This window comes from Myotis davidii, unplaced genomic scaffold (genome assembly GCF_000327345.1).
Source record: "Myotis davidii unplaced genomic scaffold, ASM32734v1 scaffold128, whole genome shotgun sequence".
In the NCBI taxonomy this organism is placed as follows: Eukaryota; Metazoa; Chordata; class Mammalia; order Chiroptera; family Vespertilionidae; genus Myotis; species Myotis davidii.
In genome coordinates, this window is record NW_006299719.1 from 867,189 (window position 1) to 894,797 (window position 27,609).

General features: G+C 37.6%; 1 protein-coding gene across 1 annotated transcript in view; it reads left to right on the forward strand.

Annotated features, from left to right (window-relative positions):
- ERICH3 (glutamate rich 3) overlaps positions 1-27,609 on the forward strand; it is a 100,996-nt gene that overhangs the window by 55,700 nt on the left and 17,687 nt on the right. The window contains exons 9-12 of the mRNA XM_006775910.2: positions 6,272-6,458; positions 10,649-10,938; positions 14,899-15,135; positions 23,992-24,435. Coding sequence (XP_006775973.1) covers positions 6,272-6,458; positions 10,649-10,938; positions 14,899-15,135; positions 23,992-24,435 — 1,158 coding nt within the window. The remainder of the gene's footprint in view (positions 1-6,271; positions 6,459-10,648; positions 10,939-14,898; positions 15,136-23,991; positions 24,436-27,609) is intronic.

Here is a 27,609-nt window from a genome sequence, read left to right on the forward strand (position 1 = left end):
TCAATTTAGCTGAACTGAAAAGAATCTGCCCTTTTTAAAAATCAAAGCTGTGTAAGACTCAATGAAATGTGAATAGGTTTTGAGAAGATTTCTGTTAGGAAAAAGAAACAACATTTAATGTTATACTTGGAGCAGAAAACTCATTAAAAATGTGGCATTCATTAACTTGTCTCACTTTTGGATGAGAAATAACAATAAAATTAATTATTTAATAGTGTGGCAAGTGCATCTTTTATTCCCATAGTAGTTCCATGGTGTCTTGCAGTTTGATTTTAGACGTCAAGCCGCACATTGATTGTTTATTATGCACACCGAGGAAGCCACTGAACATTTCTACAACTTGTGGAGAATGCAGTTCTTCACAGGCCTTTTCATTTGCCACGTGCATCGTTAAACAAGGCAAACCTTAGCCTCCTGGGTTCATGTGGATACAAAGAACAAAGTAACTGTTTTCTGACCCTCTTATAATCTCTTCCTTTTGGCGCCATTATCTCTCATTTCCAAACCTGATTCTGTTGTCACTATTTGTGATTCCGAAGTGCTCCCCCTGTCCCCCAATTCATTCTCGGGGCTTTTTGTGTGATATTTCCTTTGTCTGCAATAGAACAACGGATTTGAAATTCAAAATAGGATTTTAAATTTAAATCTTCCCCATCTTTTAAGATTCAGAATAAGGCTGTGAAGCTTTCTCAGTTGACTCTGTTATCCATCTCTCTTGATGGCGATGGTTCTTATGGCTCTTATTCTATACTTAAAACCAAAGCATTTCATTGTACTGAGACCTATATTAACTGTTTTTTTTTATTTCTTTTTCCGTTATCATATATTGAGGTGTGTTTTTTTTTGTTTAAAAAATAGCTTTATTGAGTTGTAACTTATATTCTGTAACATTCACTCTAAGTGTACAATATACTAATACTTGGGAATTTTCTAGCATTCTGCAACCATTATCTATCACAAAGCAGTTTTAGAACATCTCCATCAGTTCTAAAAGCTTCCTTGTGCTCATTGGCAGTTAATTCCCATTTTCATAGCCAGTCCCAGGCAACCTCTGCAGATTTGCCTTTTATGGTTATTTCTTTTATATGAAATTATACAATAGGTAGTATTTTGTGTCTTGCTTCTTTCACTTAGCATAATGCTTTTGAGAGTCATCTGTTTGTAGCATCTATCAATAGCTTCTCTGATCTTATGTCACTGAATACGTAGTTATCTATCTCCAGGTGATGGATATTTGCATTGTTTCCACTTTTAGGACTTTTATAAATCATGCTGTTATGAATATACAAATTTTATTTTTTTATTTTTATTTACAAATTTTTATATAGACATCTGTTTTCATTTCTCTTGCATAAATCCTAGGAGTGGGTTTGATAGCTTTTTCCCCCCTGAGTATGGGTCATATTTTCCTGTTTCTTTACATGTTTTCAGATTTCTTGATGAAAACAGAACATTTTAAATTACATAGCAGTGGTTCTCAACCTTCTGGCCCTTTAAATACAGTTCCTCATGTTGTGACCCAACCATAAAATTATTTTCGTTGCTACTTCATAACTGTAATGTTGCTACTGTTAAGAATCGTAATGTAAATATCTGATATGCAGGATGGTCTTAGGTGACCCCTGTTAAAGGGTCACTCAACCGTCAAAAGGGCCGCAACCCACAGGTTGAGAACCACTGTATTAGAGCAACTGTGGTTTCTGGATTTTGCATTTCTCTTTTGAAGATTATTGTTCTTGCTGTTTGTTGCTGCTGTTTGTTTAGTAATTTACCTGGACCAATTCTGTGAAATTCATTTTCTCTCTCCATGGTATACAGCTGGAGAAGTCTCTACTCATAATTTTTTAAATTCCATTTTTCAGTTTTCAGGCTAGTTTCTTAGGGTTGTCTCAGTGTCTTCATAGTTTAGTGATCATCCAGTGATTTATCAAAGACCGTGTTCAAAACTTTGAGCCAGTAAAGTCTCCACCTTGTGCAAGTAGATGTTTGTAGGTTTATTAGTTTCCTGAACTGTTGTAAAAAATGTCCCCTAAGTTGGTGGCTTAAAACAATAGAAATGTATTCTCTCACAGTTTTGGAGGCCAGAGCCTAAAACCAAGGTGTTAGCAGGTTCGTGTTCCCTCTAAATTTTAGTAAAAGCTCTAGGGGAATATCCTTCCTTCTCTCTTCTAACTTTTGGTGACTCCTGCAATACTTGGCATGCTTTGGCTTGTAGCAACATCACTCCAATCCCTGCTCTGTCTTCACATGTCATGCTTCTCTGTATGTTTCTATGCGTGGCCTTTCCTCTTCTTATAAGGACATAAGTCATTGGAATGAGGACAAAATTCAGGGTGATCTCATCTTGATCCTTCACTAATTATATCTGCAAAGACCCTAGTTTCCAAATCGACTCACATTCTGAGGTGTAGGAGGTCATGAATTTTTCGAGGGCAATGTCCATCCTGCTATAGTGGATTCAAGAGTATAGGCAGGGGAGGCGGGGGATAAGAGATCAATCAAAGGACTTGTATTCATGCATATGAGCATAACCAATAGACACAGACTCTAGTGGGGTGAGGGCATGTGCGGGGTTGGGGGGTGGTGGCTGGGGAGAGGTCAATGGGTGAAAAAGGAGACATATGGAATACTATATGTAACACTTTAAACAATAAAGAACTAAAAAACAAAAAAGAATAAAGCGATGTTAGTTGACATCCCAAAACAAAAAAAGAGTACATTCACAGTTCAGGCCATTTTCAGGTCTGCTCCAACTCTGATTTTCCACCAGGCTCTCTTGTGTTTCCTTTATTCATGGATGCAAACTCCCAGGTGGCTAGGGATGTATGAGTAGGTTGGGCCTACTCCAACCCGTGCCACTTCCAGCTAGCCGACGATGTGTATAAAGCTTACTGAATGTGTGAGGGAGGGGACAATTTCTCCCTTCCCTTCTTTGGTTCTTTGGGCTGGCCAAATAATTAAAATAACATAAGGTAGATTACCAGGATAAAATCTAACACATACATTCAGGAAATCTGCACAGACATAAGAGAATCCAAAGGTAGTAAGGCAAGATAAGGTGTATATGTCATTCTGGACTAAGGAGATGGAGGAGACGTCTGGAATTTCAAAGGGAAGTCACAAGTAGATGAAAAGAGTTAATTTTTGGTAGATAAATATTTGTGGGCCATGCAGAAACAATGGGACAGAGAGAAAACTTTAATCAAATGGGCCTTGTGAGCTTCATCCCTGTCTGTTATATCTAGTTTGTATTAAACTATAGTTATGTATGATGACAGTTTCCTTATTGAGGAGGTCCTCTAACATCTTTTAGGCAGTTAGGAGGAATGTGAAAGGTTCTTTCCGAGTCTTTTGTTTCCTTATAATAATCCCTACACCACAGGGACACATTTTGAGTGGCTAATTTTGCTCCCCTACAAATGCATCTATGATTGCCTTATTACCTATATCCCATGGTTGAATTTCTAGCTAGCCCACTGGCCTGTTGCTTGCCCTAATTAGAACTACAGTTTCAGGCTAGCAAACCCTCTGTCTTTCTATGTTAGCTTGCCTCTGAGATTGCTACCTATTAGTGGAAAAGCGACTGGCCAAGGTTATTTTGCCTTCTGTTCCAAATCAAGTGAGCTCCCCCTGACATTGAAGCTGCTGGTTATTTATGGCCTGCCCTACCCGTTAGAACTGCAGTGATGAAATAGTGGCAGGTGAGAGGCATGCGAGCAGCCCCAGGCAAGGATTCTCAGATCTCCACTCTTCTTACCAGAAGTTCAGTAAGTTTTCACAAATAACTGCTGCTCAGTTTAAGCCTTTGGTACATTTTCAGAGACGCCATTTTAAGAGGAGAGGATTTGGTGACCAAATTCCAGAAGTCTGATATATTAATGTTGTCTCTCCTGCTAAATTATAATTTCTTGAAAGAGGAGACCACATTTGATGTTTTTCAGTATTTTTGTTTCTCCTTAGTTCAGTGGTTCTCAACCTTCCTACTGCCGCAACCCTTTAATACAGTTCCTCATGTTGTGGTGATCCCCAATGTTACAAATTGAACATAATTAAAGCATAGTGATTAATCACAAAAACAATATGTAATTATATATGTGTTTTCTGATGGTCTTAGGCAACCCCTGTGAAAGGGTCGTTTGATCCCCAAAGGGGTCGCAACCCATAGGTTGAGAACCGCTGCCTTAGTGCCTAAAATAGTGCTGCCCATTGTCAGTCAACAATGAATAACCACATTATATAAATATTACAGAATGCTTTCCAATATTGCACTGTATATAACCTTTAAGACTGCTCTGTGAAGTGGGTAGACTGGATCGCCCCCTCCACTTCACTCCCTCACCTACTCCTCCTGCCTTCTCCATTTCATAGATGAGGATTCTGAAATGGTCTATCTTCCTTCCACGACTCCAGGTAGAAACCATCAAGTCAGGGCTGGGAAGTGATGCTTAAGTTTAAAATATAAAATTATAAAATAAGTAACAAGGGAATAAAGGCAGAGGGTGTCAATTCTTGTTCAGCGTGCTTGGGGAAAAAGAAAAAAAAGGCATGGAATACTAGGTAGATGTGCTCTCCAGTCACACGAGTACCCAATGGCAAAGCAGTCACATCTAGAAGTTGGTGTCCTGTGCCCATTCTCAGCACTTACTTGGGTGCAGTCTCTTCCCGGGCTGGACACTGCAGGTGTCATGAATCACATGAATCACATGAATGCCCCATTCCAGTTTCTGTAACGAAATTTTTCTAGTCACCACTAAGGAGTCCAAAAACCATAAAGACAATTGGATTTTAAAATCTATTGCATCTTAGTTTCTCCAGACACTATCCCTTCAACCTTCTCTTTCCTAGTTTGTTTAATTTCACATCACAAACACTAATGTACAAATGATAAAATTACTTTCTCAGTAAGTCAATTCTTTAAAAGCTTTGCAGTTCCACTGTGCTAGATTTATTTAGCATCTGATTCATATTTCTTTTTACAGGCATGCTGTGCTATAAACGTAGTATTTTTAGGTGACTGTAAAATAATTAGGTTAAAATAAGAATTCAATATTCATCGGGGGCCTCCTATGCCATAATCCTGGGATCAGGGGAAACAAAGTTGATTATGACCAATTTCAGCTCTCATGGATTTTATAAACATGTAGGGCAGCAAACATCTAGATCGAGGTTCTCAAAGTGTGATCTCTGGACCAACAGCATAAGCCTCACCTGGCAACTTGATAGAAATGCAAATTCTTGAGCCCTACTGAATCAGAAACTGTGAGGTGAGGCCCAGCAACCTGTGTTTTAATAAACTCTCTGGGTGATTCTGATGTATATGGAAGTTTGAGAACTGCTGGTGTAGGCATATTTTAATATATAGCAATAAATGCAACCTTAGGAAATGTGTACATAGTAGAGATGCAAAAAAAAAAAATCTTAAGTCTATTATTAGTAGAAGTTAAGGGCCTATGGAGGCTTCTTTTGTAGGAAGTAGAAGTGTCAGGAGTAGCAGGTTTCTGAGCCACTCTGCAGAATATGGTATCTCAGATGTAGGGCTTAGTAACTTTAGGATGAGACCTTTTCAAAGAGCCTTATAAAGACTTGGAAACATTAAAACTGGTCAATTACAAGCAGTGGCTTTTAATTTATTGGTGGGACTTTTGAGTGGTTCGGGGGGAGCAAAAAGGGGTCTCAAATTCAGATAGAATTGAGAATGGACTGGAGATAGAATAAGTTTGCCTCATATGTATGAATTAGGATGTTTCAAGTCACAATGAAAACACTTTATTTTAAAGTATTACTGAGTTCACACTAGCCCTTTGTCACGTGCTTTTTCAGTAGGTAACAGTGAAATAGAGGCATGGGATCTAGAGAGATGTTCAGATTCAAATGCTAACGTTCCCACTTACTGAATGATTTGGGGTAAATGATTGAACTTCTCTGAGCCTTCATTTCTGCATCTAGAAACTAGTGATAATAATATTCCCACCTCATGTGTTTGGTGAGAAATAGCACACTCAAGATAATCAGGATAATGCCTGGGCATAGTAAGCGCCATACAATGATAGGTATTTTGATATTTTTAAAAATCAGTTTTATAAAGGCTTGGGGTACTTTTTAATAGATGAAGATAATAGAACGTATTTTTTTTTTCATGATGAAAAATTATCCCCAAGTTGAAAGGTGATCTAGACCATAACATTGTACTTATCTAATAGAAAAATGTGATTTGCAACATGTTAGTCCAAAATCAGTTGCTTTCACTAATTTCTTGCCTTTTTAATTGCAGAGACCTTTCAGTTTATTTCCAAAAGGCACCATGGTTTCCCCTTCAGTCTCACCTTTTTCCTGAACGGGATGCAGGTGAACAGGCTGAGCTCCTGCTGTGAATATAAGCATCGGAAAGGTTCCAGACTTGGAGGCAAAGGAAGCTACTTTGGTTTCGTGTGTGTGGAGAGATCATCGCCTTGCTACAAGTATGGAGACAGATGTCCTTTGGGAGAGGGCACGTTTTGCTACACTGTCTTATGCTTTTACCGATACATTTCTCTGCACAATTTGTTGAGAAATATATCAGTGCAAATGAGCCTAAAATACCCAAGTTAAAGGTGGTTTAACTGTGTGTTGTACTAGACATTACAGGATATAAATTAGACTTCCAATGTATGACGGGGATAAAAGCTGGTGGTATTTTAAATCCTGTAACCCTCGCTATCTGATCCTTTCCGTATCATGCTTTCAGCTCTGTTTCTGAAGTGAAAGAGAGAGGCTTTTTCTTTTCTTTTCCCCCCTTCTTTTTGTCATTGCTCTTAGTAACTGGTTTTGGGCTGAGCCCCAAAGCATGTGCAAGCATCTGGCTTCTACGGTCGATTATTGTAGGTTATGCACTGTAGAGCTGTGACTACATTATCGTGTGGCCCAAATATCATTCTTATGTCCCTAGTTTTAATCTCAGAAAATGCATAATAAAAGGTCACTTTTGATTGTTGTTTATCCATGTTTGTATTGAATATTCTGTTTGAAATTGTGAGACTTGTTTGCAACCTTTCTAGTCTTAGGCCAAGCTTAGAAAGCAGCAGTGAACCAAGCAAAGTACCCCTCCCCCCATGGAGCCCATTCTAATGGGGAAAGGGCAAATAACATCCCAATAAATAAATTAATATATACCATATGGCAATAAGTGGTGGTGGGGGGCAGGACAAAGGTCAGAGGGTAGGATTATTTTATATATGATGGTCAGGAAAGGCCTCTCTGAAGGGGCCAGAGAGACAGGGGGGCCCAGTCACTGGAGTCCGAAGATCAAAACAGGGGCTTTGACTTTCATTCTGAGAATGATGTAAAGCTTCTGGGACAAGTTTTGGGCAATGACCTGTCACAATTTGACAATAGCTCCTATGGCAAAAATAAACTAGGGAGGTTGAGGGAAGGGTGGAAACTACTCAATCCAGAGGAGAATGGTAGAAAGGTAAGTGATTGAGTCCTAAATGTGTTTTGAAGATAAATTTTACAGAACTTATTGATGGGTTGAATATAGGACATGAGATTAAAGAACAAAGTCAACGATGATTGAAAAGGTTTTGGCTTGAACAACTGGAAAGATGTCCAGTTAACTATACTATGATGGAGAAGACCGTGGTGGTGGCGGGGAGGGGGAGGTGGGGGAGGAAACACATTTGAAAGTGGAATGAAGGGATTTTGGTTTGGGGCAAATTAAGTTTAGGACATTTATTGGTTCCAATAAGAGGTCCAAGCTAGAAATATGAATTTGAGAATGGTTTGCATATAAATGACATTTAAATCATAAGATGAGATAAGATTGCTTAAGAATGGAATGCAAATAGAGAAGATACCTGAGTAATGAGCTCCAGGTCACTCCAGTTCAAAAATGAGGGAGAGCAAAGGCCTAAGAAAAAAAGCCAGTAATAGAAAGGAACTTAGAGAGAGTGATGTCCTAGAAATGATCAAAATATTTGAAAAGAAAGGCATGACCAACAGCGCTGAATATGTGGATAGATGAAGTAAATGGAGAATGAGGATTGAGCATGATCTGGTAAAGTGTTGGTTATTGTTGATCTTGGGACAAGTTACAGTGGAGGGTAGGAATGCAAGTTTGATTGGAGAGAGTTTAAGACATAATTGGAAAAGAGCTAAGGCCAGAGAGTATATACTGCAGACTTCCAGTGAAAATTGAGAACTACCCCTAAGGAGACTGATTCCCTTATAATATTGTATAATCTTTGTTTTTTATTGTCACGTTCATAATAATAATTTTAGTTATTTTAAGGCCTGTTCAATTTCTTAAATGGAATTAACTTTAGTTCATTTTAAAAGTAATGGTTACTGGAACTTTTACTATGATAAAATAAAACAGTAGGTAAATTGAATACCAAAATTGATTAGGAATTACCTGCTTAAGGTTCAAGGAAACAAGAAAAGCTCAACAGTGGATACTTACAAAGTATGGAGTTTAAACAGTTGTATTTATCCCACAATCATGGGAACTGTTCAAAAAGACGTGATAATTATTTTCAGTTATTAGAGCAAAACACAGGAAGAAGGATTGCCGAACCAAATAGAATGCAGACAGCTTTGAGTTTAATAATCAACACCTCAAACTATACTCAGAAGTCAACTAGGTAGTCAGTGACGAGGAAAGCACAGATGTTACTCACTTTGTTTGTCCAATTCCCTGAAGCAGATGGGCAATAAAAAGTCTGTGCATGCAGTAGAGAGGCAAAAAAGAGTCACAACATAAACTTAAAGTAATAGCATAGCAGAGGCTCCAAATCAATGGATTTGGTGTTGCCGTGGATAAGGGAAGAATAGCTTGAACAGAAGGCAATGCAGGTAATCATATTCTGTGAAGATTCATGACACCTTTATTTTAAGGAAAGTCATGTGCTAGGTACATCATCATTGAAGTCAAATATTTATCATGCTTAATATGGGTGAGGTAAGTGTATTCTTATCTAATTTTATTTTTTTTTATTTTTTTTTTTACAGCCTGATAGTCCAGTGTTTTGCAGAGCCTTTTAGTTTTATTTTATGGGGAGATATTCAAAAGATGAGTAACATAACTAAGCTTCCATATTTGCTTGTTGGGAGAATTAATTCTAATGCTATTCCTAGACTGGAGATGGCTGAAATTCTTGCCATCTCAGTGAATCTTGCTTGAGTTTAAGAAACTGTCATTGGATTTGATTCACCTTGAGGCAATTTTCAAATTTCACATATTATTTCTAGTCTTCCTGGACTGACAAGTCTTGACTGAGTTCTGATCTTTTTTTTACCTACCCACTCTATTTGATTCAGTTCTCTTATAGCCATGTAACCTGTAGATAAAGGGACATGTGTATTTCTAGAGAAGGACCGAGAAGTGCCAGCCCCCTTTCCCAGGTCACAGATTGTCTTTAGAGTTTGGTGAAAACTTCTCCAGATTCTGTTAATTTCTGGTGGGGAGTGTGAATACTTTCCCTGGTGGTAAACCCAGCAGCTTAATATTTGTCTGTGTAGCTAGTCATCTGAGAGGACTATACCTGTAACCTAGCAATATTTTTATACTTCAGGGTGAGGTCATGGGGTTTAACAGGAGGAATCCAGCTCCATCACTCACCTGCAGGGTGAACTTGGGCATGTCATGGAACCCTCGAAGCCTCAAATTCCTCATTGAAAATTCCACTTGTAGTGATGATAGTCCCCAATTTATTGGTTTGTGGTGTAACAAACCTGGTAAAATAATGCATATATAGGGCACATAGCACAGAGGGAGTGCTCTGTAATATTATTATGATAACCATCATGTTATTAATGTATATGTTATCATTATTAGAATTTTTATTTTGACATTAACTTGAGAGATAGGAAAAAAGCTATGGAAGAATCTATTCACATGACTTGTTGTAACTGATTTAAAAATTATTTTTAATATCTTAATGCATGCAGATTACGTGCTTGGTTCACCAGATTTGAATTTGAATGACTTTATGATCTCTACAAACTATTGCCATCTTTAAAGAACAAAGCTTATATTCAGTAAAAGTCACCAAGGATTATGGTACAGGTTTCAAAAGGCAATTCTAAATGCAATAATGACATTTCTATTAAAATAAGCAGGAAGGTTCCTGAGATGTTTATTTAAAGGGCACCACAACATGTGACTGTATATTACTTTAAAAAATCAATCATATTTATTCAGAGTCAACCTGGTATGTAAGTTTTTTGTTGTTGTGTTATTGGAACAATAAATTATCGTGGACTGAATGGCATCTTTCTTTTTCGAATATTTTTATCTCAGCTTTCTTGTGCTTGCAAACCTGGATCTTCTTTTATCACATAAGTCTCATAAAACCTTGAATTATATACCATATGACTCTGTTATAAGGCCAAAATATGTTTTAAGGCACTAATTTTAGTTTGGGACTAAAGTTCTCTTGTCGTTTTCTTGTTTATTAATGGGTAAAGTTATTAAGAATTTTTTGTGCTTTTTATGAGATTTTAATAGTAATAAAAAGAAAAGAATTTATTTTAGTTAACTACTGGTATATACCTTAAGAAAATATTTCTTATAACATTTCTTATAATAAGAGGTACGTGATTTAAAAGCTTTGCAGTTCCACTCTGCTATGTATAAAAGTTAATAAACATCCTATGTTAATATTTTTCATAGGTGCATTATTGCAATGGGCCTTGACAAAAAACCAACTTCGCCAAAACCTAGGAAACAAAAAAGTCTTGAGAAAAGAGAGGAACCGAAGGGTGAGGGGAAACTGAGGAGGGATAGAGCATACATCGTCCCAAGAAGGAATGAGATGGAGGGGAGCAAAACCTCTTCAGCCTTTTTTTCAGCCGACGAGGAAAAAACAGGGGTTGAAGATGTAAGAACTGCTGTAGAAGAAATGGAACGTAAAGGAAAACAACATGTTTGGGAAGATGACCAGGAAAATATATTTAAATACGGTAAGGTAACGGGTGACACAGGGTTCGGTTGTTACTGCGGTGGTTCTTTTGCTTAAGTCTTTAAAATGTGATTATCGAAATTTGCAAAATTATTTATTAAATGTTGTCACTGTTCTGGCATTTAGGTGATCCTATTACACGTGAGGAGTCCCTGACCACCTTCCTCCAGTGTTTTGCGTGGAGCCCCGTGTCATCTACCTTAGTGGAGGGCAGGCCGAACTCCGCAGGGGCTGAAGTTGCTTGAGGAAAAGAGGAGAGGAAGGGGAGTTTAGGGCTGCTGCGTACGTGAAGTAGAGACTAGGCTAGTCACTTCTGCAGAGAGAGACATTCTAACCAAACAGAATTTTGCCTATTTGGTTTTTAGTATTTGGGGTTTTTTTTTGGTTAATCCTCACCCGAGGATATTTTTCCATTGATTATTTTTTAGAGACAGTGTTATCTTAGACTGAGAATTTAGAAATATCTATAGCAAGAGCAATAACAGGGAGATTCACAAGTGGGATGTTTTCCCACTTGTTTCTAGCTGCATGTGGCCTGCGGGCCATAGTTTGAGGACCCCTGCTCTAACTATTGAGCACACTGACCATGGCTTTTTTTTTTTTGTATTTGAATGCATAGTACTTGCTTTGGTGATACTGGTGATTATTGATGGCATTAGGTAGGCACAATCTATATGATTGTATGTTGGCAGAGTATTCCATAGATAGAAACAGTTGCCATAGGCATAGGGTCCTAGAGTCTACCTGTTCACTTTTTTGTTTTCTTATTCTTTTCCTCCCCTCTTCTTTTCTCCTCTCCTCCCCTCCCTGCCTTTCCCTTTTCTTTCCTCCTCCTTCACATCCTCGGTATCAACCCCATCTTGTTGCTGCCCAAGGGTTTCAGGAATCCAAGGCAGTAACCCCAGGGCTGGTGGGCACCGGATTCTATGCTTGTTTGTTACTGAACTCATGTGACTATCTTCAAATGTTTTCCCTTCTAACACTTTGACCCAGTTGCCTCTCTCTTTCCATGATCCCTTCTCGTCTTTATTGTTATCTTAGACTGAGAATTTAGAAATATCTATAGCAAGAGCAATAACAGGGAGATTCACAAGTGGGATGTTTTCCCACTTGTTTCTAACTCTCAAGACCTGTAGGTTTATTAAAGCCATGTTCAGTAGAGGCTTTTCGTTTTCTTCACTTATTCTCTCTCAAACCAGCATGGCCAGTGCTGTGAGCTAGCATAGTTGATGCCTATCATACAGCTTTTTCAACATTTTTCTTCTGGGTTGGCTTTAATGGACTTTAATTGCCCATTTCCATTAAAAAAAGAAAAAACAGCAGCAGCAAGGCTTCAGCTTTCCGCAGAACAGTGGTTGATGGGAAGGGCACGAGAAGCTTGAGGAGGTCAGCGAGGGAGGGTTGCAGCTGGATTGATGTTGACCTCGTGCTGACTCTCCATCTCATTAGTGAGGATGGTAAACAACAAGCTAATTAAAATCTCAGGAAGCAGGAAGATGAGACGGGGGAGCAAATGAATTCATGAAAAGGAATCCAGAAAGCATGCCACCAGTTCATTCATATTAAAGACACGGGAGTGGATGACACACAGGAGACATGCTTTGAGCTGTAATGCTGAGAGCATGTGGTTCATAGAAGGCTGATATTGAGATGCGATGCTAGTGGTGGGTAAAATAAAACCACAGCAACCTTAAATTTCATACTTTGGGGAAAAACGCAGAAGCTCCTGCAAAATACGAGGCAGGGACTATTCGTGTGGTCACTACATGTTCCTTCAATTTTCTGCTCTGCTTCAATAACATAACTGCAATTGTGTTCTAATTGTGGACATTTGTACATCGCTGGTTTTAATCAGGTGCTCCCATCAAAGTGTATATAGAGCACATACTGTGTGTGTAATTTCTCTTGTTCTACAACCAGCTCCCTCCATCCCCCAATCACAATCCTTATTGCTACTAAATGCCTAATGTTGAGTAGGCACCTACTGGCCGTGGCACTGTTCTAAGCATGTTCCAGGGTTGATTGCTTTTAGTACCACAGCTTTTTGAGGCAGATTGTGTGACTTTTTGTGCCTAAGTCACACAGCTAGTGAGTGTTTGAACTGGGACTTGGACAGGTGACTGCCTGACTCAAAAACTCTCATCTTTCCCCATTGATGGAATTAATACTATCTAGTATTGTTGGTGGAATTACCTAATTCACTCATGTGTTGTCTGGCCCCCTGCTTATCCTGTGACCAGGAGCAAATATCTGTAAAGTGATATATGTGTGTGTTTCTCCCTGTGTGTGCATTCTGTGGCTAACCTAAACTTCTCCTTTTACAAAGTTTTCCACAATCCCCAAATGCCTTTCTGCTCCCCTTTGATTCCATTCCACTCATTTTGTAGTATTTCATATAATTAACCAAACCCTATATAAAAATCCATTGCCATGGAGATCAATAATGTTGAAACAAACAGTACTGAGGACTATGTATACAAACTACTATGAGTACATATCTCTTCTGTAAGCATGTCTTATTTTCTCAACAAAAAGTGGAGATTCCTTGATGGTAAGTGTTGTTACTGTAATATCTTTTATCTTCCAATATAAAGGCTTATTGATTGATAGCTAACTGGGCCCGGTGAAGAATTATTCTATTACTTGGTCTGAAAATTTAAATCAAAACATTCATTTGTTTTTATTCTATTTCCTGTTTGCTTCGTGCAATATAAACCAAATTCTTCATCTTCTTGCGTACTTTACAATTCTTACTGATAATAATTTTCACTTAATGTTCTTCATATTAAATCTCTTTCATGAAAATAATCTTGTGATGAATTCTCGTTGCTTTTATTTAAGTTTCTGATTTCACTTTTCCTCTTACATCTCCTTCATACATTCTCTGCATTGACAGGGTTTTTTTTTTTTTAATACAGATAGGGCTTGCATTTCTAAATTAAGTTTCTTTCATTGGACAGGGTGGATAGCTCACATGTATTTACCCGAGAGGCCCCCACCACTGGAATATCTAATAACTAAAAATTCAAAATAGGGAAATCTTTACTTTCCCTGTAATTTTCATCTTAAAGATAATTGTTTATTGGCTTAATTGATTTTGCATGAAATCCTTTTGCTCTCTATCCTCAGCATGTTGTCACTCCAAGATTGTTAGTTTTTAGTGAAAGAAAAAGGGGAACAATTAAATATGAAAGGTGAACATTTCTAACCACAAGGGACAGCTGGAGTTCATATGATGTGACAATTTTCTTTTTCTGCTGCAGACTTGTTGCACCTCTGCAGGGAATGAAGCAAATTAGTGGCTGTGACAGTAATATTCTATTCTATACAAATTTTTACCCTTGGAATATAATTATTTAATTGATTGTAGGGATGAATAATGCATATGATTGCAGTCCTGGCCTAGGTATAGAATTCTTTATAATGCCTTTTCTTGAGGTCCATTTGGTTCTCAAAAAATGTGCTTTTCACAGTGTCACTTCTTAGGGCCTTTGGACTTGATTAATTACATTTTTCCACTTCACTATTCATTAACTTGATATCCAAATATTTTGAACATTTTTATATGAAATATGACCTCACTGGATCTGCAAATTAACTTTCATTATTATGATCCTATTCTCTTCCTTTTTTAATTTATTTCTAATTTATTGTTTTCTATCAAGTTCTTCTCTTGTCCATTTTGGTTATTGTTAGATGATGTGCTTTTGTAAATGAACTCTTATTAGGTTTCAGGCATGTCATTTGGAGCCTCATTTCTTTTGTGCTCTTCTATATGTAACTGATTGCAATCTTTGATCATTCACTGTTAGTTTTCCATGTTCACTAATTATGTGAAATAGAAGTGAAGAAAGACCCCAAGAAAAGAAGATAATCGAATCATAGTTCTCATTAAAGTGAATTTGGTTAAATGTTAGGGGTTCTATTTTCATTTTCACAGTGGATAATTTTTTTTCCTCAGAATATGAAGAAGATTTTGAAGTAGACGAGGAGAAACAAGATGAGAAAGCTAATAAAGAAGGACAGGCTGATGATCAAATGAATGAAATGTCAAAGTCACCATCAGACGATGAAAAAGATAATTTAGACCCTGAAAAGGACAGTGAAACCTCATCACAGAAGGCACCAGATGCTGATGACAGTGTGAAAGATGAGAGTGATGGATGCTCTGATAGTGAATTGGAAGAAGATAAACAAGGCAAGTCATTTAGTTTATCATATGACATGGACTGTTGAACAAGTGTGCATTCCAATTTTCTTCTTTATGTTTAACTAGAGGCCCAATGCACGGTATTTGTGCAATAGTAGGCCTTCCTTCCCCTGGCTGCCGGCACCAGCTTCCCTCTGGCACCCAGGACCCAGGCTTCCCTCGCAGCCCCGGCTTCGTCCAGAAGGTCGTCCAGAAGGATGTTTGGTCTAATTAGCATATTACACTTTTATTATTATAGACTAGAGGCCTGGTGCATGAAATTCATGCATAGGGGGAGTCCCCTCAGCCCAGCCTGCACCTTCTCCCATCTCGGACTCCTTGGACATCCCTCTCACAGTCCAGGACCACTGGCTGCTAACTGCTCACTTGCCTGCCAGCCTGATCACCCCTAACTGCCTCTGCCTGCTGGCCTGATTGTCCCTAACTGCCCCCCCTGCCAGCCTGGCTGCCCCCAACTTCCCCCCTCTGCCGGCCTGGTCGCCCCTAACTGCCCCCCCCCGCCCCCGCTAGCCTTGTCACCCCACGCAGCCTGCTGTTTGGTCTTTACTGTTATTGTGATGGTGTGACGGTGTCCTGGACAAGTTGCATATTCCTCTATTATTAGCGGACTCCTTGGACATCCCTCTCACAGTCCAGGACCACTGGCTGCTAACTGCTCACTTGCCTGCCAGCCTGATCACCCCTAACTGCCTCTGCCTGCTGGCCTGATTGTCCCTAACTGCCCCCCCTGCCAGCCTGGCTGCCCCCAACTTCCCCCCTCTGCCGGCCTGGTCGCCCCTAACTGCCCCCCCCCGCCCCCGCTAGCCTTGTCACCCCACGCAGCCTGCTGTTTGGTCTTTACTGTTATTGTGATGGTGTGACGGTGTCCTGGACAAGTTGCATATTCCTCTATTATTATTATAGATGAGATAATCTTCTTTTAAAGGAATGTTTAGAGCACGTTTCCCCAACCAGAGGGTGCTGATCAATCAGTCTTCTGTAAATATCCAAATTATGGAGTGTCTCTTTAATCCTTCTTCTTTCCTTAGTTTGCTAAGATTTTTTAGCTGAATGTCAGGTAAAAGTTATAATGACACATCTGCTGATTACTTAAAAAATTATTTTTTTATTCTAAACTATCCCACCTCGTACAACACATACACATACACACACACCATTTTATGGCTCTGGAAAAATGAACAGCAGCTTATACTCAATTAAAGAAAAAGTTGAAGATTCCTGTCTTAGGTTCATTATTTTTTTCTCAATTTACTTTGGACACATGATAGTGGCATATTAGTCTCATGAAAAGATGATCTCTTGGCAAAAGTGGCCCCCATACAATCTTCAAGCCTACAATAACTCGGAATGGTGTCAGGGAAAACACAGATCTTTCCATTAGAGAAAGAAACCCTCATCATATGAGAATACCTTACATTTTTAAGACCTTTTTAAAGATTTTAATTCATGGAAGTTATGTCCAATCAAAGAAGGAACCCATTTACTTTAGACTAGAGAATGAGGTCATATTATGATGAATTTTTGAGTTACTCTTCACTTTCCTCATTGTTTTCACCTCTCAAAATTTGTTCTAATAAAATCTCAAAAGTTTGAATTTAAGGACTATATTAGGGTAATATAAAATAAGAGTAAATTAAGTAATCACCCAAGCAAATATTTATAGCTCTGCTCTCTTTAAGAAAAAACTCAAGTAAGCCTATTCTAAAATTTTATGCACACATATACAAGATGATAAAGAGCAGAAGTTAGAGTTAAAAAGAAGACAATTTTACTAGGAACAATAGATGAAATCATGACTATGCTTGAACCAAAAATTTAATCCTAAACTTTCTGACAGTCAAAGTAAAGACTAAGACATAATGTAAACATTTAGAATGGTGTTACCTATCAGTAAACTTGAAAACAAAATTTACTCTAATTTTTATTATAGTTGAAAGAACCAGGCAAGCTTAATGGTCAAACATTGAAATATTTTTTAATAAAGTCTTAAAGTAGACCTTCCCTATAAATTCTCTTACTACTTACATTTCAAGTTTCTATATGTGCCTAATATAAGTTATTTTTCTCAAATTCGAATGTCAATATTGGGTTTATGTATAATGTATATAGTCCTATCTGAAATAGAGAAAGTTAAAGAATTCTATGGAAAAGTGGAGTCACCTGAATCAAGTTTTAAAGAAACTATACAAATGACTTGAACCTGGAAAAGGATTAAAACTGTGTTTGCATGTAGATAGAACTGGTTCAAAATACAGGACTCAATTTTTTAATTTCTTCAATAATGGTGGGAAATTAGCAAGTGTTGGTTTCATAAAGATTCAGTACATTTATTTAATATATGGTCATCTGATATTTTTGTGCTACATAATCAGCTTGATTTCTTGAATCAGATAGATTTTTTTCTAACAGTAATTTTCTTTTTATGTTCAAACTGAGGGTCTAGGCAATACTTGGATCTTCCTTGGAGGGAAAACTTAAGTCATGTAGACATGTAATAACTGACAATGATATGTAAGCTTTCACGCTGAATACTGCTTATATATAAATAATTGAAATTCTGTGTTTAGAAAGGCATTCTATAGTTATTGTTTATTAAGATTATATTTTGTGCTAAGCACTGTGCTAAATATTTTCAATGAATTATCTGATTTACCTCCAACAATAAGCAGGTACTTTCTTTTTATCTCTATTTTAGAAATAAACTTGGAAATGGTGAGATTAAGTAACTCTCACAGCCAGAACTCACATTACCAACTGCTGAGCCTGAATTTTGGAAAATACAAATATAATGTTTCTCCAAATAAGAAAATCTCTGCTTATATAAAATTAAAGCAAATCCCCTCAATAAAAGGATTATATTGCCTTAAGAATAAACATTTTAGAGGCATTTATCTTGAGCTTTTAAAAATCCTGTTCTCTAGTCTCTGTTTTTGTTTCTTTTTAGTTTTGTTTTATTTTTAAACAGAAGAAATAGAAATGGAGATTTTTAAAATTTTACCCAAGTTCATGTTTCTCCTCCCTGGATAGACTTCCCAGTCAATTCCCAGGCCTTTTGCTCAGTTCCAGCTCATCCCCCTCCTCCTCTGACACATTTCTACTTCATCAGCCTTCACCGAGGTCTTTACTTTATGAGACTATCATTCAGTAGTTTGGTTTATATTTATGTGTTTTTTTTTATGTTAAATTTTGCTCAAGGTAATTATACCAGTTCAGAACACACAAATTATAGGAACTGATAACATCTAAGTTAATTATCCTATAGAAGCTAAGATATTATCTTTGTTATTGCTCACAGAGGTGATTTCCTAAAAGATCTTTTGTAAATATTAAGCTAGTACAATTAATTTTTTTAACACCGAGAACACTAAGGTACTTTTGTTAGTGTCATAAAATCTAGTTACATTTATGCTATATGATTATTAGAATTTTATTGAAAAAAAATTGTATAAACTTTGCTGCATTATATAGATATAGAATGTAGAATATTTTAAATAGATATGTAGTGAGAGTTATTAGAATGTATAAAATCTAGTCCATAAGTGTTGAGGCATTTAAGAGCCAATAATTTTAAAAATATATTTTATTGATTTTTTACAGAGAGGAAGGGAGAGGGATAGAAAGTTAGAAACATTGATGAGAGAGAAACATCGATCAGCTGCCTCCTGCACACTCCCCACTGGGGATGTGCCCGCAACCAAGGTACATACCCCTGACCAGAATCAAACCTGGGACCCTTCAGTCCGCAAGCCAATGCTCTATCCACTGAGCCAAACCAGTCAGGCAAGAGCCAATAATTTTATTGGCCAACAATTTTGTCTTAATTTTCAATAATGATATTATTAAGCTATACTTTTAGAGCTTCTTTGTATCTTTGGTATTTACATCAAAACTTTGACATTATTATGAAATAAAGTGTTTGTTAATCTTTCTTTCTTCCACTGTCAGGCTTGTTTATTTTTCTATCTCTTTGTTTTGATAACCTGACCCTATGTTATTTAAAAGCATGCCTTTTAGTGTGTGGAATATCAGAATTACAGATTTCACACATCAAACAAGTAGCATGTATTAAAAATGATAATGTCATGATAGATTCCTTGGAACACTCTCCTGAAAAGCCAGCCAGAACTTCATCTTCAAAAGCGTAAGAGGCATATTGTGACCACTGAATCCCAGACACCAGTACATCCCTTTTATTGACATGATTAAGAATCTTGCTCTTAGTATTTGGATGTGTTTCATTTGAACCTGCCTGCACCTGTTCCCAGAGGGCAAACAATTGCCCAGGCTGTCACTCTTGTGACAAGTTGGCCCCATTTAAACTGCCAGCTAACAATTGCACCGCCGGCCTTGATGAATACACCGTGCTGAACAGGGTGTGAGTGATAGAGTGCTAGGGGCTGAGAGCTGACTCAGAGAAGACCCTGCTTTAGGAATGATGTGTGAGACTTCCCATCGTTTATAAAGAAGGACAGCTTCCCTTTCTCTGCATTTGTGTTGGCAACCCCAGCTGCTAATTCGCCAAGTGAAAATATATTGTCGCAATGAATGTTGTAAGGTTGAGGGGATAGTGTCATGATACTGAGAATATACTTTCATCTTTTTATGGACAGTTTAGATGATAGTGCCTGTGAGTAACAGCTAAAGACTAAGTAGTTCCTTATGAGAAAGATGTGAGAAGGGAGTGAGGAGTGGGGAGACAGTGTTCATTCCTAGAATACAAAGAGAAGAACTTAAAAATTAAAGCAAATATTTTTATTAATAAAAAAGATAACATTTCTCTTGTGCTATTTTCCAGTCTGTTGAACAAATAGGCCGTATAGAAATTTAAAATCCCAGAGTCACAAAAATATTCTGTTTATTTGACTTACAGACTTCAAGGATCTTTCTCTTCATTTCTTGGCCTATGGGCTTGAAGAGATGCAGATGAGGGAAGGCTGTTCCTCAATATGATATTATACATGCTTTGAAACTACACTCTGTACACTTCAGTGTAACTTGTCTGCTGGTTGGGCCAGAAAATACTAAGGGAAGGAGGCTTTTTTGACAAAGTCTGTATGTGTTGATTTTTGCATGATTAGTCAAACTTTAATTTTTCTTAATGGTAAGAATTCCTTAATTGCCAGGACTGACCAGCAGACCCTGAGCGATGGATGAATGATTACTCTGACACATGCTTCTGTGAAAGAGAGGCTAAGGGACTACTTGTCTGTAGCCACCAAGTAGCCTCATTCACCTGCCTTCTTAGGCTTTTACTGTAACAACAGCTTGAACTAAAAGTAACTATTAAATACTATCAGCAAGGTAAGCATCTTTCAGAAAACATATGCGTCCTTTAAGCAAGGATGTTTTGGAGTTTAAACATAAAGATTCCAGTAAAATAACTGGGGATCTGACTTGTTTGGAAAAGTCAAGGCAGGGGCTGCCGCCTTTGGCAAGGTCTCCCAGAGGCCTCCGACCTTGCAGAGAATCCTCCTCACAGACTCTCCCACCAAGTCCTGTGCCTCCCCACACTTAATCTGTATTTACTTTTCAGTTGTCAAAGTAGGAAGTCATGGTAAATATTTAAATGCAGCATCATCTTTTAGTTTACATAAAATACTTTCCATGAAGTATTTTTTTTATAGCTTTGAGATTCAAAGCAAAGGCACTGCCCAGGCACCCAATAAAACCTTATGGAATGCCAGGCTGTTTGGCTAGATTAATGGATAAATGTAAAAAGACTTAGGCAGTAGCACAATGTGACACATGATTTTATTATATTCTCAGTATTTTAAGTGTTTGTTTTAACGTTTATAAAGTGAAATTAGAGGTAAAGATGAAGGAACTTTTAGGCTTTTTTTTCTTTTTCTTTCCTTCCTACTATGTCTACATTTACCTGTAAATATTTATTCTTACAAAGTAATGTATATATTTCTCCTTGATGAATTGAGTAATGAAGGATCAGTATGAAGCTATATGCTCTCCCATAATACTAATAACTAGTTACTGTTCATAGGTGAAATTTCATGATTTCTATTTCTATATTCATTAAGCATATATTCATTTGACAATACTGAATGCAAAGCACTTGTCTAATTAGCATTATTGTACATGAAAATATTGACTGAAACACAGTATCTAATGTAAACAGATTTTTATGGGTATAAATATAATCAACATAGAAGTATTAATACAAGTAATAGTGTAAATATAAATTCATGTGTCATAGTTAATTTGAAGAAAAAAGGAGCAGAATTTATGTAGGTTTTGCTTAGTCAATCCTTTAAACTAAGGAATGGAAAAGAGATACACAATTCATATTAGAGTTCAGAAGAGTATTTTGAGTCCACTGAGTTGGGATAAATGGTATGTCATTGGGTGATCTAAATTTTTCTGTCTCATGCTGTGTAAAATAGTGGTGATGCAGAAGAAGGAAGTTATCAATGAATAGTTATCAATGACATGAAAAGAGAGGGCAGTGAAGGATTTAGTGACTGACTGAAGGTAGAGTGAGAAGTCAGAGATCCTGCTTAGGTCTTGGAACAGGGCACCACACTTGCTGGCTTTAGCCAAGGTCTCAGGCAACACGTGCACATCTTTTTTTTTTTTTTTTTTTTTTTTTTTTTTACCATGAAGACTAAGAGCAGGTGCTTTCAGCATCAATACCTGGAGCGAACACTGGAGAGACAAATGGAATTGGGTGGGAGGCTGCGTTGATTTCCAACATGCCTCTGAGATTACTTTTTCCTTGTTAATGACAAAAACATTCACACATATACCCTCAAAGTTCCTTTATATAAAACTTGCTTTATTTCTAAGAAAATAAATAAATTAGTGATGAAAAATCCAATTCCATGGCTCTAACACATTTTGAGCATTTTTTTTATATGCCAAGTCTTGCCCCAGTGTCTGTATGAAAATGAGAGTAAAGAATGAGAGTGAAACAAAACTATATGGTGAGGTTAGAGAAATGCAAAAGCTGAAATGAGTTTATATAGGAGGTCAGCCACCCTCACCACTTCGAGGCCATTCATTCTCCAAAGGACTGACTCAAAATGGAACCAGAGTGTGTTTTAGCCTTTGGAAATCAAACGATTAACAGAAGCTACTAAAGAAAGATAGAGAAGCACTCTTTTTATTTATTTATTAGTGAACAACGCTCAGAGCCAAAGTGGAACTCATCATGACACTGTTGAGGTGGTAGACATGAATATTTTTGGAAGTTTGGAGCAAGTATGACCTTGTGCCCTAGCTTGTTGTGCAATTAATGAATGCCATTGACCAAACCACTAGTCAACTGGAGTTGTTTTTTTTATTGAAAACAAAACAAATGTGAGATGCTTGAGAGAGGGGGAGGTCATCATCTCTAAAGTTTTTGAACTAATAGGAAAAGCAGCATATCCTGATTTCATAAGTTGGAGATAAAGAGTAAGAAGCTAAAGTATGTGATTCCTTTGACAAACTGTGGTCATCTGGAACCTGTCAAGGTGGTTGGGAGATAAGAATAAATGGAATTGTACTTAAGGGGTCCTGTTGCTTAAAGGCTTTCCAGAGTTTGTTATTTACTGCTGTGCAGCGTCTCTCGAATCTTTGCGGAAACTCTGATCTGTCTCTGAGACTGTACTTAAAATGCTAAGACCTGTCATGGAAGCTGTTGGGGCTGGCGGGACTGAGGGAAAAGAATAAGAGTGAAGACAGGTAATTCTTCCCTTAAACTCTGCATCAGCTGCTACAGCCATCTGTGTAGCTGCCAGGCAAAAGTAAAAGAAACAGAAAAAAGAGTAAGGAGCACACAGAAAAGAGAAAATAAGAAAGCTAGGCAGCCTGCAAGTGTAGGATACTACATTTGAGAATATATTCTATTAAAAACAATTATAAACATATATATTGGTTAAAAATTAAAAACAAGTTTGTATTTCTCTGGTCCTCAGCAGCATATTCCGTGACTTGGAGTTTAGGCTGTTCATCATCCTGACTGAGATTCAGTGTGTATGTCACTCTCCTGGAGATTTTTTAAAAGTTTTTTGGGGTAGTAATTACTAAGCTAATGTTTGGCTATGTTAAGTCTTTAGATTGCATATCTGTAGTAACACATAAAGGTATTGCCTGGATCTCCTAGAATCTCTTTTAAAGATTCAGTGTGCCTATCCCCAGCTTCTGCACTCTTCAGAGGATAGCCGTGGGCAACTGGAGTTGTTTCATCTTGAGGCAAAGAACCCAGGAGTGCCAAGGAACTTACGCACCCCTGGGGTGAACTAGACCAGAGTATGAAAGCCAACTCCTCCCTCGAGGGAGGAAAAATGCTACTATAATTTAGGCTTCGGAGGTCCCTGTGAGATAAGACTGTTTAAATGTTTCTTGAAATAGCTCCTTTGATTGACTTCTTCCGTTCCCTGTCCTGTTCCCCCACACTTGTAAGAGTTTCTCCTGGAACATTCATATCCTTGATACATCACTTATCCATGAATCCTCATCTCAGCATTTGCTTCTGGGGATCCTGAAATAATACATCTTCTTCTACGCACACACACACACACACACACATACACACACACACACACTTCAAAAATTTATTGTTTTTTCTATAACAAAATATACAAAAGTTTTCCAATAAAATGACATTATAAAAAATACATTAATTTTTAGTTAAATGTGATTTCCTGTTGAAAACTTCTATAGACTCACAGATTACACAGGTGTTTTGTTTTTTTAAATCATGGCAACTATGTAGAACATATAGGGAAAGGGTATCAAATCTACTAAACTATATTAACTAATTTTAGTAAGATTAGTTATTAGCATAATTCCCATAGTTAAATCAATTACTTTACAAAAACAATGACGCCCACCATTTTACTTTTGTAGACATAAAAACGGCGTCGTCCTCCTCGTGCAGAAGTCACCCCTACTCTAGCTGCAGTGAAGACGAGTCTGTCCTGGAGGACAGGGAAGCGCATGCTGAAGACAGTGCAGACGAAAGTGTCAGAAGTTCATCTTCTCAGGAGTTGAGTGAAAATGACGAGCCAGGAAAATCACACCTTCCCACTGAGGATTCCTTAGAAATTGAAGATCAAAAAATCATAAAAGCAGATGTAGAGATCAAGACTCTGCCAAGAGAGGAAAGCTTGGAGAACGTTCTTGAAGAAGAAACAGAAAATAGAACCCAAGTGATTGCAGAGGGTGTATCTGAGAAGTCCCGGGAACATGTTTCCAAGGAAGAAAAGAAAAAGTACAGGAATAAGCTTTGGAAAGGAAGCACTGCTAAGGGGAAGGACAAAAAGGCAGGTCTCTGTAGGGTGGAGAGAGGTGGTAAGTATGGCCATTGAGTTGGCCTGCCGTTGTCCCCATGCATGGAAGTTGATTTTGGTCACTGCATTCTGCCAACGCTTGGGAAATACTCTTGTGATAATGCCAGGGGGATTGGATTGTGTCCTATTTCTCTCTTTGTCACATAATCATACATGTATTTTCAGCTTGCTGTTTTCCTTCTATTGCATTTAAAAAATAACTTGATCATTCTTATATAGCCTGTTTCCTATTTTCTGTAAATGTCTTCCTCTGGTAATTCTATCTCAAGAATCAAATAAAACCCAGCAGGTGTCTTGAAGACAAGGGTGTGTGTGTGGCATTTTAGAGGTTAATGCCAGCAATGCTATGTGTCTTTAGCTATATACGCATGCATAGACATCCATAGCTAACATTGATGGGTGCTTACTATGTATCAGTTCTAAGTACTTGCATATATTAACTCATCTAATCCTCACAACAGCTCAATCACCATAAGTTAGGTCCCATTATCATCTTTTTTTTTTTTTTTTTTTTTTTTTACAAATGACAAAATCATAGCTAGAGGAGGTAAATTTGTAAGGATATAGGCAAATAAACATTCCTAGGATGTGAATTTAAGCAGAGCTGTTTCAGTTTCAAAAAATGTTCCTATTGTATCTGTTCAATAAACATGTTTAGATTTAGATAAAAAATACAAACATTTCATAGAAACCTCCAAACTTCCCTTTGAGTTCTTCTCTGAAGCTTAGTAACTTCCTGGCCCAGGGGGTTCCTGGGTGTGTAAGACAGTTCCATTTGACAGGGAAGAGGGGGAGTGTCCCAGAACAATCAGGTCCCAGTACCTTTGACACATGAAAGGTCTGCTACTTTTCTCAACTTTAGGAAGACAGTGAAAAAAAACTGTGTTATGTCCTGTGAACAGTCCGATACTGCCTGCCAGACATTCAGCTCTCCTGCAGCAACCACCCTGTGCCCTGTAACTCGCATCTCGATCATTCCTTTCCCTGTGCTCTCGCTCATCTCTCTCCTTGGCCAACCTGGTGGGCATTCTACTTGATTCCAAGATAGAATTTGTTTTCACATTTAAATATTACTAAAAACCCATCTTTGTCTTAAGAGTTATAAACACTTTTCATGTCCATATTTCTTTTAGAACCTTAAAAGCTGTTATCAAACCATGGGGGCCCACATCTAGGAATTGATAAGGTCATTGTTCACTTCAACCATTATTATTGACCTGCTATTATGTACAGGGCATCATTGTCAATAAGATATGTGTAAGAGAGGATTCCCCCCATAAAATGTTGAAAGGAAGGCTTGGCACACCTGTAACTGGACAAAGCTCAGTAGCCATATGTAAAACCAGAGAAGGTACGAATGCTATGGGATTTCAAAGGGAGAGAAGTCCCATTTGGTTAAAGACACCAAAGGTTTTGTGAAGGACCTGTTGAGGAAAACTTTAAAGGTTAAATATGATTTTGAAGGTGAAATAGAGGAGGATAAAAGCATCTAAGACAGTCCATTCCCTTTCTATGTCCCTGAATGGACTGACTATTCTTGGGGGGAAAGGGGTGTGGGAGATGCAGGAAGAGATTGGACAAAAATCGTGCACCTATGGATGAGGACAGTGGGTGGGGAGTGAGGGCGGGGGTGGGGCGGGAACTGGGAGGAGGGGAGTTATGGGGGAAAAAAGAGGAACAAATGTAATAATCTGAACAATAAAGATTTAAATTTTAAAAAAAAAAGCATCTAAGACAGTGGGATACAGCAGAAGATAGAACCTTCAAAGAAGTTAAAAAATAAACTCCAGAGTGAACAGTTTACAACCTTCAGCCCATGAGCCAAATCTTGCCTAGTGCCTTTCCTTCTGTATTGCCTTTGAGCTAATTTTATTTTTTAATGGTTGGGGGAAAATTCAAAAGAAGAAAAATACGTTGTAATGTGAAAATTATATTAAATTCAAATGTCAGTGTTACAAATACTGTAAGTTTTATTGGAAAAGAGCCAAGCTCATTCAGTTACATATTCCCCATGGCAGCTTTTGCACTACCAGGGCAAAGTGAAGTGGTTGCAACAGAGACCCTGTGGCCCACAAAGCCCTAATAATTCACTCTCTGAACCTTTACAGAAAAGGTTTGCCAACCTCTGCCCTAGGATTATAACACAAGTATCTCCAACATTGTCAAGAGGATTTTGCCATAGATGAGCTAGAATTCTTATTAAAATACTAGAGACCCAGTGCACGAAATTCATGCAAGGGGCTTGGCCCTCTCAGCCCTGGCTTCGTCTGGAAGGTCATTAAGCTGTCCGGTCTAATTAGCATAGTATGCTTTTATTATTATAGATATTTAAAACTTTTATAAAGTAATTCAAATCTTTGACCTTGAATTTCATTGTTCAATTCAGGTATATATAATATAGAATCAAGAAAATGTGTACAATTTGGCAAGCTGCTGATCAAAAAAGGTAGAGATACTATAAATTCAATAGTAACATTGACATTATTATTTTTATTCCCACTTCAGTTAACTAGATTGTTTACCTGGATTGATAAAAGTAAACATTTTTTTTTTTTTTGTAAAGTAAGATGCACACACATAGGCTGTATTTTGGCAATGGATAGAATAGCAGAAACACTGATAGGATTATGTCACGTGGAAGAGAGTGGGCTTTCTTTTTTTCTGGATTTGTGAAGTGTACGTGTGTACACTTGTTATTTTTCTCAAATATGATGGGAACTCTGTGTTCTTAACTTGATAACATCTATAATTTGAAACATTTCATTATCTTTTTATTAAGGTTCAGACTAGATTGAAAGTTTTGTGACAATCTTTCTTAAGCTCTAATATATGTACTGAGTCCCTTCATCAGTATTCATTTTTCATGAACAGTTTAGAAACATTTAGAAAATAGGGAAAGGTAGTTTTAAAAAAATTACCCATAAACTTATCACACAAAAACTCACTTTTAACATTTGGTCAGGCTTTTTATTTCTAAACTTAGGGTTTACAAAGTTATGTTGTCACCTTACCTAATAATAGACAAACATGGTAATTAACCATACCTCCGCTACACTTCCCATTGGCTAATCAGCAGGATATACAAATTAACCCAACCAAGATGGCGGCCTGCAGCCACGCAGCTGAAGTGAGCAGGAGGTTTGCTTGCTCCAGTGATGGAGGAAGCCAAGGTTCC